The sequence below is a fragment of the Crotalus tigris genome, unplaced genomic scaffold (genome assembly GCF_016545835.1).
Source record: "Crotalus tigris isolate CLP2741 ecotype Arizona unplaced genomic scaffold, ASM1654583v1 scf7180000017683.1919423, whole genome shotgun sequence".
Classification (NCBI taxonomy): domain Eukaryota; kingdom Metazoa; phylum Chordata; class Lepidosauria; order Squamata; family Viperidae; genus Crotalus; species Crotalus tigris.
Window position 1 is genome coordinate 1,202,317 of NW_024096563.1, and position 14,641 is coordinate 1,216,957.

The following is a 14,641-nucleotide window of genomic DNA, read 5'->3' on the forward strand; positions in this document are numbered from 1 at the left end:
CCCCCCCCTTTCGGGGGCTGAGTGGGTGGTCCGCGCCGTGCTGACGTCATGCTGCGTAGGGGAGACTCGCTCTGCTCTCCGGCCGGGCTGGCGGAGTTAGGCTGGAGCGGAGCAGCGGCCGGAGACGCCCCCCCCTCTTTTTATTCTATTATTATTATCATCCTTATTATTATTATTATTATTCCTCTTTTTTTCCTCTCCCCCCTTCTTTTTTTCTTCCCGCGTCCCAACTGTTGCCCGCACCTCCTTCTGCATGGTGGACATTATTTTCCCTTCCCCTTTTGGAGGCGCGATGGGGGATCACGCCAAAAGTAAGTCTTTTATTTCCTTCCCCCCCCCCGTCTCTCTCGCCCCTCGGACCCCGCGCTGGGAAGCTTTGGGGCGCACGGGGAAGAGTGGGGGGGGGCGCAAGGATGTCTTTGGGAGAGAAGGGGACGCTTCGGATGGACGGCTTGGGAAAAGGAGAGCGAGAGGTGCAAAAATAAGAGTTATTAATATGGTTAGTTTGGTTCGTCGCCCAGTCAGCCAGATGTTCGGACTTGATTTGGCATTTTTGTCCACCTAGTGAATCCTTTCCAAGGCAGATCTGGATGTTTGAGAGTGTTACAATTATTGCTGTTGCTGCTGCTGCTATTATTATTATTATTATTATTATTATTATTATTATTACTACTATTATTATTATTAATTATTATTTTGTTGTCACCATCATCTTCAGTTCGATTCACAGTCTGGGACTGGTAAAAACTTAACAGTTCAAGTCCTAACCAAGGACTTAAGAACTGTTAAGGTAACGTCTGAGTATATAGGCAGCTCCGAGGAGTAACGTGGTTTTCCGCAAAGAATATTCAGATCTAATAAGTTCAAAATTTCCATGCCTCAGTTGGGTGTTGCTCCCAAGGGCTCCTGTTACTATTGGTACAATCGCTCATTTCTACTTCTTCTTCTTCTTCTTCTTCTTCTTCTTCTTCTTCTTCTTCTTCTTCTTCTTCTTCTTCTTCTTCTTCTTCTTCTTCTTCTTCTTCTTCTTCTTCTTCTTCTTCTTATTCTTCTTCTTCTTATTATTATTATTATTATTATTACTATTACTATTACTATTACTATTATTATTATTATTATTATTATTATTATTATTATTATTATTATTCCTGCTACTGGGAGATCAATTCAGAGTGGGTTGCAAATCCTGGTGTCTTTCAGAAAGCGGTTTTCGTTCATCTTTCTAGTTTCCTCCTTTAATGTTGTTAATTGGGCTCGATTGCCCCCATAAGTGAGCCCCTCGCCAGAAAGTGTCCAAGGAAAAGGAGAGGATGATGATGATGATGAATCAAGGCGATGCTCTCTTCCCCCCCTCCCCTCTGCATCTTTTCATCGGAAAAATCTTCTCCACCGCTTCTGGGAAACGGGCCGAGGGAAAGAAACGGCTGGCGAAACGGCCAGGCCGACGTCGTCCTCCCGCTGCTTTTTCCTTCCCTCCCCCGGTTTCCCTTTTGGGGGGGGCTCGGCGACCCCCGTTCGGCCTTTTCGTTCGGCCGGGTCGGGCTTCTTCAGCCCAGCCGTTTTCCCCTCGCGAAGTTGTCCTGAGTGTCCTTTGCTGTTTTTCTTTCCCCCTTTTACCCCCCACCCCCCTCCCACCCTCCCCCCCCGGGCAGAGAAAGCCGGGACGGCCACGTGCGTGGGCTGCGGGAGCGAAATCCACGACCAGTACATCCTGAAGGTCTCGCCCGACCTGGAGTGGCACGCGGCCTGCCTGAAGTGCGCGGACTGCAGCCAGTACCTGGACGAGACCTGCACCTGCTTCGTGCGCGACGGGAAGACCTACTGTAAAAGAGATTACATCAGGTAGAAGAGCCCCCCCCTCTTTCTTTCTTTCTAAGCAGGGGACCCCCCCCCCTTTATTTGGAAGCTTCTCCCGGGGAGCTTTCCGCGGGCGAGCGTGGAGCCTTCCCCTGGGACTGTGGGCCTCTTTGGTTAGGGGGGGCTTTGGTCCCCGAAAGAGACTCGCCCCCCTCTGCTGCCCTCTCTCTCCCCACAGCGTTTAGTGGGAGTTTTTTTTGGGGGGGGATATAAAGGGGGGTCGCCGAAGGTGGAGCGACAGTGGCGCGTGGGCTTTGAAGCCCTGGTGGCCGGAAGTTCAGGACGCCTTGCCAGGGGAATCCTCTGTCACTCGCCCCCCCCATACACACACAGACACACACACACACACACACACACACACACACACACACAGACACACACACACACACACACTAAGGGCTCACCTGGAAGCCTTACTGTGAATTTCAAGGAGGGGGAGGAAGCCTGGCCTAGGCACACACATCCACGCGTGCCTTTGATAAAATTGGGGACACAAACCTTTGCACGCCCCCTTTCCCCTTTAAGGTCTCTCTGTAAAACTGTTGCACAAACGCCTACACACAATGTCTTTTATAAAGTTGGGGGCACAAACCTTTGCACGCCCGCTCCGCTACAGGCCTCCCTGCGAAATATCTGGGGAACCCTTACACAAAACACGCCCGCACGCTTGTATACAAACTTGCCTTCTAGACAACGGGGGGGCGCACACGCGTCCCGACACGCGCGTACACCCCCCCCCCCGTTTTAACCTGTCTGTAAAATTCGGATTGGAATCCTTTGCACGCGCACAGATCCACACGCGTAGGTAAACACGCAAGGCACACCTGCTTTCTTACAGACTTCGGGGAGGGGGGGAATCCTTGCACGCGGGCACCCACGCGCGCAAACACTGAGGCGGGGAAGGGAGGGGTCCACCCATTTGGGCATTTCTCCTCCTGATGTCGGGGGTCGTTTCTTTGGAAGCCAAGGGGGTTCTGCAGCTGGGCCTGTCGGTTTTTGTCCTCCCGTTTCGCTCCCGCCCCAGAGTTTCGCCTCGAAATCCGGCCAGCAGCTCCCACCCTCGGGCCGAGGAGAACAAAACGAGAAGGGCCTGCCCGGGAATGATATGAATGTGAATAATATTAAATGCAAAAGAAATATTACAACGAATCGTACCTATTAAAATTAATACTATTAATATTAGAGGCAACGAAAGAGGCACCGTGCCGGTGACGGCGGTGTGGTGTCCCCGTCCCTTCGCCGGGCGTAGCGCAGGCTGCGCGCCCGGAGACCCTGGCGGGGCCCGGGGAGGGCGGGGGAGCTCCGGGCCCGGCCCCCGAGGCGCTTCCAGGGCCGGGCCGGGCTTGACGGCCGCCCTCCCCCGCTGGCTCCGCAGGCTCTTCGGCACCAAGTGCGCCAGGTGCGCGGGCGGCTTCAGCAGCAGCGACCTGGTCATGCGCGCCCGCGGCCACGTCTACCACCTGGAGTGCTTCCGATGCGCCGTCTGCAGCCGGCAGCTCCTGCCCGGGGACGAGTTCGCGCTGCGCGACCGCGAGCTGCTCTGCCGCGCCGACCACCGCCTCCTGCGCGAGGGCGCCGCCTCGGCCGAGAGCCCCCCGCGCAGCCCCGGACACCTGCCGGGCGCCAGGCCGGGCCCGCTCCCGCTGCCAGGTAAGCCTCCCGCCCGCCCCCCCCCGCCCCCCGGCCGCCCTTCCCGAGGCAGCCCCCTCCCCGGAGAACTCAGTCGGTTCTCGGCAGGCCTCCCTCCCTCCCTTCCTTCCCTCTTCTTTCCCCTTTTCCCTTCCTTCCTTCCTTCCTTCCTTCCTTCCTTCCCTTTTCTCCCTCTTTTCCCTCCCTCCCTCCCTCCCTCCCTTTCTTTCTTTCTTTCTTTCTTTCTTTCTTCCTTTCTTTCTTCCTTCCCTCTTCTCCTCCTTTTCCCTCCCTCCCTCTTTCCCTCTCTCCCTTCACTCTTCTTCCCCCTTTTCCCTCCCTTCCTTCCTTCCTTCCTTCCTTCCTTCCCTCTTCTCCCCCTCCCCCCTCCCTCCCTCCCTCCCTTCCTTCCTTCCTTCCTTCCTCCCTTCGTTTGTTCCTTCCTTCCCTCCCTCTTTTCCCTCCCTTCCTTCCTCCCTTCACTCTTCCCTCCCTCCCTCCCTCGCTCCCTTCCTTCCCTCTTCTCCCTCTTTTCCCTCCCTCCCTTCCTTTCTTCCTCCCTTCCTATCTTCCTCCCTTCCCTCTTCTCCCCCCTTTCCCTCCCTCCCTCCTTTCCTTGGTAAGACTGGCGTCGGGGGCAGAAGAGAGCAGAAGGCATGGCTGACCCCTTTGCCTGTTCATGGCTGGTCACAAAGTCCTAATTTTCAAAGCTCTGGCCTCGGGGGAAATCTAGACCAACACCCCCTCTTTCCCCAAAACCTGATTCTTCCCCCCCCCCTTCTCCTTCGAGCTGTTCTTGCCAACATGTAAAAGGGAAAAAAGGGGGGGGGGCTTTTGTAAAACAGACAGGACTCACAAGGGGTTGCAGCAACGAAGCCCAATATTTCCCTTAATGAGTTAATGGAAAGCAGATCCTCCCAATGTCAAAATAACTGTGGGCAGCGGGTGTTTGGTAGATCCCTGGATTAGGCTAAAATGTCATTTTTGGACTGAAATCTCCCCTGGTTGCCTTCAAGCAAAAGAATTCTGGGAGCTTCCGGGTTTGGGGGAGGATCCCCAGGAATCCCTCTCTTCACTGACTCTCGATAAGAAGGGGATCCCAAATAAAATCAGTGTGGATCTTATTTAAATCTGGCACATTTTATCTTTCCCAACGCCCAAATCTACCAGCCCCAAACCAGCCCAAATATTCCTGTGGTGCTTGTTCTGGGTTCAGTTGCCGCCTCACCTGCGCTAAGCTCCTTTGCCTGTTCGCCCTTCGCTGCTTCTCGACGCTTCTGGGCCCCACGGGGGCATTTAGGATGTTGGAACCCGGGTGGCCAAGCGTGAATCTTGAAATCGATTGGAGGTGATGAGGCAAGAAGGAAGGGAGAAAAGAAAAGCGAGAAAACGAAGGGAGAAAAAGAAAAGAGAAGGAAGGGGAAAGGGAGGGAAAGAAAAAAGGAAAGAAAGGGAAGAGAAGGAAAGGAAAAGAAGGGAAGGAAAAAGAAAGGAAGGGAAGGAAAGGGGGAAAATTTCCTGAGAAAATGCCATTTTTCCTGTTTCTCCTAACCTCAAAGATCCGTTTGTCCGGGATTAGATTCTCTAGGGGCTTCGTTGCCTGGAGAATTTTACCCCCGCAGGCCTAAAACCTCGCAGGGTTTACTCGGAAGGAAACCCCTCGTGTTCCCTTAAAATGACCTTGCAGAGGCCTGGCCTGGCATCTTGCAAATAAATCCGTTTTAAACGCTCGCGTCCTGAATTCAGCCCCGCCAAGGGCCGAGGGGCAGCGGAAGCCTTATTCCAAACCTGCGGGGGGGGAATTGAGAAGCGGGCTTTGGAAAGGGGCAGGTGGGATTTTAAGGGGAGGGGTGGAGGGGAAATGGAGGAACCGGGGGGGGTCTCCTCCCTGTCGAAGAGTTGGGCGAACTGGAATTCGCCTCCTTTTGAATACAGCCACTCCTTGAATCACGCGCGATTCGTTTGGAAAAAGAGACTTTTTAAATCACTCGTACTATTTCGTAGTGGACAAGCGTGCCCACACGCGTGTGGGATAGTTACACACGTGCACGCACTCTCAATGGCAGAATACGGCCATTTGTTTAACGAGGGTTTTTTTTTTTTTTTTTTTTTAAAGGCGTTTTAAAGCAAAAATCTCCTTTTCAGTTTTTCTCCGAAGCGCTTATTGTTTTGGGTTTTTTTTCCCCCGCATTTTCTCTCCCTCGCTTCCGCCCCAATTTTTTACGCGGTCTGCTCGATATTTATCCTTCATTAATATTTTTTTTAAATGGCCTTTATTATTTTAAACCCCCCGACAGAGAAGGGACGGGGTTCCGGATTCCGCCCCGCCTTTCCGTGGCTTGCGAGTTTGAAAGCAAGGCGTTGGAAATGTGCGCAGGATAGAATAAAATAAAATATCAGAAGGATTTGGGGCTGAAATTGGTGGGGAGAGAATCTTTTTAGAGAGGAGGAATAATAATGTTAATTATAACCATCGCCATTATCAATAAAACCCCATAAATCTCTCTTCCAGGTAGGACGGAGAATTAATCCCAAGGAAAACGGCCTTTTTTTCCCTTTGCGTGGGGGCTCCCATGCGGCCTCTCAATCTCCCCCCCCCTTCCATTTTTGGGTCCGATCTTTGCCGTGGGACCATCCCGAGGCGGGTAACATACGAGGGTCCCCGCTTAGATCCGTGACTCCGATCTCACGACTGGCTGGATTCGGGTTTTTGCAAGAAAGGCCAGCAAATCCGTTTGCATCTCAAAACTGAACAGCTCCCAGTCAGTTTTCCTGCTGGGGAAAGATTTATTTTTCGGAGGGAAGGAATTGAGAACGGGGAAAGAGTCCAGTTCTGCAAGCCCCCCAAAGAAAAAAGTAAACTTTTCTTTCTCTTGCAAAAATGGAGAAGTTTACTTTCGCTTTTACTGTAGACTCGCTTTATTGCGCTGGGTGGAAAACAACTGGCTTTTTCGGATCCCTCTCTCTGAGCTTCAAATTTCTTTTTTCTTTTTTTGGGGAACGGGAGGTAATTTAAGTTCCTCACCGGCCAGTCGTCGGCTTTCCGACGGCTTCCCCAGTTCGTTCTCCCCGGCTCAGCCGCCTCTCCGTATTTCGAATAAAATGGGCCCTGGTTTTAGAATAAGCTGCTGCCCAGATGGAGACAGGAAAATTGTGTCTGCGTTTGGGTGTATTTCTCTTTTATTGCTGCACGCCCAGCAAAACGAAGACACCCCTCCGAACGTTAAAATAACAAGGGTTTTCTTTTATTATTTATTAGATTTATACACCGTCCATATCACTGTCAAGCGACCCTGGGCGACTTATGGCGTATTTAATTAGCGCTTATGATTAAGCTCCGGGTCAGGTTCACAAAGAAATAGGGATTAAAGGCGAGGGGACCACAACGCTAGCCTTTTTCAGCAGTAGAGGCGCCTTCCATGACTTTGGACCTAGTGGCCTACCTCGCAGGGCTGTCGTTGGTGAAAGAAAGGGGTCCGCTGGGCGTCTTGGCCTCCGGAGGAAAAGAGGGTTACTATTCTGGCCCGCAAATTAACATCGGGACGGAAAATAGTCTCCAAGAATCTGGGGATGGGAGGTTTTCCCCTCTGTTGGGGGGGAGGGTCTGCTCCCTTCTTTCTAGGGGCCGCCTCGCCCTCCCTCCCCGCCCCCTTTTCACGCCGGCCTGGACCACCCTCCTTCTTTCCGCAGACGCGGTGCCCGGGCGGCAGCCCTCGCTGCGTTCCCACGTGCACAAGCAGGCGGAGAAGACGACCCGGGTGCGGACGGTGCTGAACGAGAAGCAGCTTCACACGCTGCGCACCTGCTACGCGGCCAACCCGCGGCCGGACGCGCTGATGAAGGAGCAGCTGGTGGAGATGACCGGGCTGAGCCCACGCGTGATCCGCGTCTGGTTCCAGAACAAGCGCTGCAAAGACAAGAAAAAGTCCATCCTCATGAAACAGCTGCAGCAGCAGCAGCACAGCGACAAGGCAGTAAGTGGGCCAGTCGGGCCGAGCCTAGCCGGGCCAAAAAGCGTCTCTTCCCCTCTCCTGTCTCCCTGCTTGCATTGGCAGAGAAAGTGTCCTGGCCCACGAGCGAGCCAGCCCCATGAATCCGACAGGTGTCCCCCCCCAAACTCTCAGGACTACAATTCCAATTATGCCGGTGCCCCCCCCCCAGACCCTTGGGAGTACAGTTCCCACACTGCTGGAGGGGTCCCCCTTCCCAGATTCTCCCATAACATTGTGGGTTCCCTTTTCCCAGATTTTCAGGACTACAATTCCCATAATGCCAGCAGGTTTTCCCCTCCCAGACTCTTGGGACTACAGTTCCCATAAAGCCACTCTGGGGAGGGGGTGGACTCTTGATTTCCTCTCCTTTAAGGCAGCCGTTTTTCTTGCCTCCTCTCCTCTCACTTCTTTAGGAGTCCTGGTTTTGGGGGGGGGTAGGTGGGGCTTAAGGGGGGGCCATGAAGGGAATTTCAAGGTTCCTGTGGCCTCCCCTTGTGTTTGGCCACTGATGGAGGGGGGGGGAGATTAACCTCGGTCCCAGAATCCCTGTCCCATCATCCCCTGCCTTCTTCTGTCTGCAAAATCTAAAACAGGGGTTCTCAACCTTGGCAACTTTAAGACTTGTGGACTTCAACTCCCAGAATTCTGGGAGTTGAAGTCCACAAGTCTTAAAGTTGCCAAGGTTGAGAACCCCTGATCTAAAAAGTCAGGAATGGCTGCATTCCCATGAGATGCTGAAGGTCTTTAGGAAATGGTCCCCCCCCCTTATTTTTCCCAACTGGGGTAACATTTTGAGCCATCCAAGGAGGGCATGCCCCCCCCTTCCCCAGCAGAGAGACTCAAAGACAGAATGGCACCCCTGTTTTGGGGGGGAGGGGGATGGATTTGATGGGTCTTCAAGAGAGTAAGGGAAGCAAGGACTCAGGTGTTGGGGAGTTGGGTTTGGGAGGAGGTTGATTCTCCAAATCCTACAATTTGGAAACCAGAGGAAGGGGCATCACCTATGTCTGCAGCCTCGAGTTATTTATGAAAATAACAAAAGCGGGCTCAAATTCTAATCAACAATGTTAAATAAATACATGAATTAGAGCAAGGCCGTTTTTTTTTTTTTTTTTTTTTGCAAGCTGGGTATGATGGACCAGGACTGGAGAGGGAAAATTCTCAGGGTCAGGGCTTTTTGGATCTCAATTCCCTGGGGGAGGGGATTATCAACCAGTCCCACTGATCTGGAGTGAGCCCCATAGATTTGAGGCTACCATGTCAGGGTTCCAAAGTCTAAGACCTTGGCAATCCAGATATGGTAGCCCTGCCTTGCCCCACTGACTTCAGTGCAACTGACTCCTGTGCAGAAGCCTAGTAGGCCTTCTGCTCAGGGTGCAAATCTACTCAGCTCCCTAAAGCGGGTGCAGTTCCTCTTTGGGGCCTAAGCCCTAGTTACACATAGCTAGCATTGCACCGCAAAGAGTTCTTTACCATTAGGCTCTTAAGCTCAGCAATAATATTTATTTTTATTCGTGGCCATCCGCCAGCTGATATTTAAGCAATATTGATTTTTTTTTCCTGGCGCAGGATCAATAGTGTCTCATGCTATTGAAGGAGTAAAATCTGTCTGCAGGGAAAGGCAGGAAGATAATGATGGCAATAATAATAACAACAATAACAGCTGTAATAATTCATCCGGCTTCTTTGTAAAAACATCCACCCAAAGCAGCTACGATATCTTCTTTATATTTATTTCGTCTATAGAAAAGCAGAGGGATGATTTCAAATAAGCCTGTTTTGGGGGACTGTTTTTAATGCAAGCCAAATTTTTAATGTTTTTTTTTAAAGGACTTCTATCCCACCGCCCCCAAAATATGGATAGTTTAGCTGTGGTTTTGTTTGCTGTTTTTCCATCATGCTGCCTTCTGCTAAAAGTTATTTGATCTCTGCTGTAAATTCTGCAGAAGACATCTTGGCCCGCCTTCCAGATGTTCTGAGCTGCTTCGTTGAGAACCTTCGTGGTTGTGCCAGATGGGAAGGGAAAAAGGGATTGGGGGGGTGAAAGCAGAGGGGGGAAATAAGTGGGATTGGCTTATAGTGGGAGGGGGGGTCTTCTCATTTATCAGAATCAAATTACTTGATTGATTCCATAAATCAAAGGATGGGATGTACTTACTCCCATTGATGGCTGATGGAATGGAGCAGCTGGCAGATAGCAGGAAAAAAAAATCTTACATTGTCTTAAAAATTAATTTCAACTCCTCCCAGAAAAAGTCAAAAAAGGCAAGATGGCGACTTGCATAATCAGTGCTCTGCCCCTTTTCTGAGGTCTGACTTTAGTTTGGCCATATTTCAGTTTTTTACCTCCTTCTGTCTGGAAATAATATTGAGAGGGACTCCAGATAGATAGATAGATAGATAGATAGATAGATAGATAGATAGATAGATAGATAGATAGATGGATGGATAGCTAGATAGATAGTGCTGAAAAATTTGCATAAAAATACGACTCCTGGGCATGTCTATGGTACAAATAAAATACGAACACCAGGAGAGCATAAATATAAAAATATACTTTACTAAAAGCTGCCAAGCTTTCCAAACGAAAGCTTGGCAGCTTTTAGTAAAGTATATTTTTATATTTATACTCTCCTGGTGTTCGTATTTTATTTGTACCATAGATAGATAGATAGATAGATAGATAGATAGATAGATAGATAGATAGATAGATAGATAGATAGATAGATAGGAATTTAGTTTATCCAGAGTGGGAAGGTCTTTTTTTTTTTAAATCCACCCCTCAAATAATTTTCCATACCCCCAAACTGATTAAAAATAATCAGATGATTCTTTGTCCATAGGGACGTGGGATGTTCATCACTTCTATGCATTTCTATATACTTCTTCCCCAGCTCTTTAGAAGAAAATCTCTCTCTTTTTGCTTCTTTTTCTAATTAGGGGCATTATTATTAATAATAATCTCCCTCATTGGCAAATCACTTCTGGATTCTCTGGGCTGCTGGAAAGCTCTGCCCACCATCGAAAACACCCTTGACCATGTCCAAAGTTCTCAGCACTAAATTGCCAGTTATCCCTGCCTCTTCCCCCCCCCCCAATATGGATGTAGCGTTCCCAGATGCAGATTGCGAAATGTGGCTGAGGGTCATTTTTAAGCATCTCCTCCTCTGCAGCTACAATGGGGCAGTCCTTGTGCACTAATTCCACAGCTGATGTGTTGAGCTTAGGCGATAGGGAGGAGAAAGCTGGCTTAATTTCTGATTTGGGGCAAGAGACCCCCCAAATGCCATCATCCATGCCCCCCCCCAAGCTTTCTCCAATATGCTGTCTAGAGGGGCCAAATTAAACCTGAAAACAGACTGCAGAGAATGTGGGATCAGCTCTCTCACCACCTTTGACCTGGGTAGATTTGGCTGCATTCTGGCTGACCTTTTCTTCTCCCCCTTTCTCCCCTCCGGTCTCCCCCCAAGAGTTTGCAGGGCTTAACTGGGACGCCCGTGGTTGCTGGCAGCCCCATCCGCCACGACAGCGCCGTGCAAGGCAGCGCGGTAGAGGTGCAGACGTACCAACCCCCCTGGAAAGCTCTCAGCAATTTTGCTCTGCAGAGTGACTTGGATCAGCCTGCCTTCCAGCAACTGGTAAGAGCCTGAAAATCCACCCCATAACTAGAGGGCAGGGTGTGTGGGGAGGTGCCCTTTGTTGCATTGCTACCTTAATCATTCCACTCATCCCTAGGAATGGTTCCCTATCTCTGGCTGCATCAGTCCCCTCCCTGGATTCTTTATTAAGAAAAGTGGAAAATGGAGAAGAATCCTGTCCTCTTCTCCATCACTGCTGTTTCTCTCCCTCCCCCCCCAAAAAAAACCTCCCCAGGTCTGTGCATTTGAAATATGGGGCCCAGCCCTGGGAAGGACTCCCCCCTCCCACCCACCCCCAAGTTGTGTTTGGGAAGACAAAGGCGTCCCTCGTAAAATGCATGCGGCCTGTGAAATGATTTCAAGTGCAAAATATTTGTCAAAAGTTTGTCTGCATAAGGAGAGAGAGTTGGCTTTGCTTTGGGTGTGGGTGTGGATGAGAAAGGGAGAGAGACAAAAAAAACAACAACAACCCAACATCTAATTGGGCCTAATGGAGCAAAAAAAAAATTTTTTTTTAAATAACTTGATTCTGGTATGTGTGAGGTTGGAGAAAAGTGCCCGGGATGATTGGCAAGGGTGTAATGACACACCTGAAACAAGGCAAGCTGTCACCAACAAATATCCTTTTGCAAAACGTGCGTTAAAAGGCCCTGGTGCATGGCATGTGTCTTACAAATGAGAATAGATTGTCCTAAATTGCAAGGAAGGAGATAACCTTTGGGGTTGATCTTAAAAATAATAGCTCCTCTTTGGGGGCCAAAGAGCCCCGAAATACACACGCTTGGCCTCTGACATCTTTTAACAATTGCAATATAGGCACGTGAAAAAAAAATGCAAGATTTTGCAAAAGACTGAAGACTTTGGTCTCCCTTAAGATTAGGATTCATTTCAGGGAGCAGAATTTGAAATGTGTTAGGCCAAGGAGAAACAAGATCCCACCACTAGGCCAGACAGCTGGCTTAGCATAACCTGTATCTCTGGGTCTCCACCTTCGTAGTTCTCTTCCCAGATCATGAGAAGGGGGCTTCGCTTCCAGTATGGACTTTGGCATGTGCGTGTGTGTGTATGAGAGAGAGAGAGACAGACAACACGCCCCAACAGATGTTGCATGAAGCGATAAGTTACGATTTGGTGTCTTGAGCAAATCCAGAAGATGGATTGATCTCCAGTGCTGGCCAAGCATGTGGGGTTGGATGTAGTTTTGGTCCAGCTGTCAGCACTGACATTTGAATTGGCTGCAAAAATCTAGTTGGCTTCAGTGCCTGGAAGACCAGATGACTTTCTATTCCTTTATCGTTGGGGGGGGGGGGATTTATTTATTAAATGCTGCCCATCTCGGCCTGGGTCTAGTGAAAAAAATCTCTTGACCTGGTTGCCGAAGCCTAAAAAGCTGCCATGTCCTGCCATGCATACACCTTTGGGTGCATTTATCTCCAAAAAGTTGCAAATCACGTCCCCCCCCCCCCGGTTCTTCTCTCCCAATGTGCTGGATCTGCTTAGATTCAGCATAAGAAAATGCTTTCCAATTTTTTTCTTTTATTAACCAAAATCACTTGTCAGAAAGCCTTATCAAAATTCAGGGACCGACCTTCCGCAGCGTCGTAACTTTGATTGGTCGCTAAAGGAACGGTCATAACCTGAGGATTCCCTGTATTTATAAAAGCAATTTATGAAAGCAATATCCTTGAATGGTGTCTAGGTCATTTCGACATATTACGGCTGATCATTTCATTGCTTTTCCTCTTCATAGGAATACTTTGGGGGATTTTAAAATATATTTTCGTTTATAGGGCCATCTTTTAAGTCAATTTAAATGCCTCTGTTGCAATCGGTCATGGGCTGATGTGTTGTTATCCAAAGAAAAACCACTTTTACCTAATTTGGCGTAATTGACCCAGTTTTGGGAAGGACTGGCCTAAGGAATCTTCCTATGGATTAATTCACCTCCAGCCACAAACAAGGATGATTTGTCACAGTGTGGAAAGAAAATAAGTAGCCAGAATATGGATGCAAAAGTTTAGCCCAGGAGTGTCCAGTGTTGGCAACTTTAAGATTTGTGAACTTCCAACTCCCAGAATTCCCCAGTTAAGACCCTCAAAAAATACAAGGGCCTGGATTTTGATCACGCAACCATGGGGATGCGGGCACAGTTGTAAGAGCGAGGACCCGTCGTTTTTTAAACCCATTGTAATTTCAAACAGTCACGTTAACAAATGATTGTAAAATGAGGATGACCTGTACTCAATTAGGGTATTTTCTATCTGAAGACCCTCCTGATTTTCAGCCATTGAGACTGTCCGGAGGTGTACCCCATTTTTCTAACCTATCTCCCTACGTTGTTCCTTTTATTATTATTTTTTTACTCCTCCACAGCTCTCCATTTCTGAATCCGGCTCCTTAGGCAACTCATCAGGCAGCGACGTCACCTCTTTATCGTCCCAGCTCCCCGATACCCCCAACAGCATGGTTCCTAGTCCAGTGGAAACGTGAGAGCGTCTTTTGAACGCCTGACCTCAAGGACATTCTGCATGTTTTCTTTGCTTCTTGCATGAGAACTGAGCGCTACGGCAACACAACCTGTTAAATTATTCTCTTTATTTAAAAACCCGGCTCCATCTTGTCTTCTGTCGGACCGTCCGTGGCTGGAAGTCTTCCGGGGGTTCCCCTGACTTTGCCAAGCAGGGAGGGGGGGAAAAGGAGTCCAACTTCCCAGGAATTCTGGTCCTTCCTCCCCCCCTCAAATACCTCTGGATTATACTCGAATGAGACTCAGATCCTGGTCTTGTAGTTTTAGAAGATGGCTTTTTCCGTTTTCCTGTTATTTTTCCTCAACGGAAGGAAATCAACTCAACGTGGAATGGCGTAGGGCCATCCAGATGGACCCCAACATCTGTTGCCTTCATCTCAACCGGTTCTGGATGCCCATCGCCAACTCTCTTGTGGCTTCCTTCTTCCCAATTGCCTGGAAAAACCTGGAACTTTTTCTGTCTCCGTTTTTTTTGGGTGGTCCCAAAAGAGGAGATTTGTGTTCTTTTTTTCTCACTCTTTCTCTCTTCCTGAGCCCGCATGCTTGCTGGAAAAATTCCAGCAGGACTTGTGTGTCTGGTCCAAAACAACCCCCCCCCTTCCCCATTGCCAGTGTTAAATTATCTTGTGGATGGAAGGTGTGTGGTTCTTTCTCAGCCTTTGCAGACCAAAGTAAGTTATTGTTATTTATTATCGCGCAGCAGCAGTGGAGTTGAGAATTTGACCTCAAAAATAAAAGAACAAATATCGGATGAGAAAATCTGCCTATCGTTGTCTTCTATACCGTTTGACCTTCCTGGAAGTTAAGGGAGCTGTAGTTCCTTGGATGAACTTTGATTGCAGCTTTCCAGTCTCTTCGAACAGTTGATACCAAATCGTAAAGTTTAATTTGATAATAATTCCATTTGGTAGTAAAGCTGATATCTGGCTTCCGGTGCCTTTGCACAAATGGGCCCAGAATGTTTTTAGCAGCATAATCAAGTGCATGGTCACTTTTCC

At 49.2% G+C, this 14,641-nt stretch overlaps 1 protein-coding gene across 1 annotated transcript; it reads left to right on the plus strand.

Moving 5' to 3' along the window:
- Positions 1 to 66: 66 nt before the first annotated feature.
- Positions 67 to 14,388, plus strand: ISL2 (ISL LIM homeobox 2). Its single transcript, XM_039337613.1, has 6 exons — positions 67 to 311; positions 1,653 to 1,842; positions 3,233 to 3,507; positions 7,177 to 7,460; positions 10,949 to 11,116; positions 13,490 to 14,388. The coding sequence occupies exons 1-6, from the start codon at positions 254 to 256 to the stop codon at positions 13,604 to 13,606; spliced, it is 1,092 nt and encodes a 363-aa protein (XP_039193547.1). The 5' UTR covers positions 67 to 253; the 3' UTR covers positions 13,607 to 14,388.
- Positions 14,389 to 14,641: the final 253 nt, after the last annotated feature.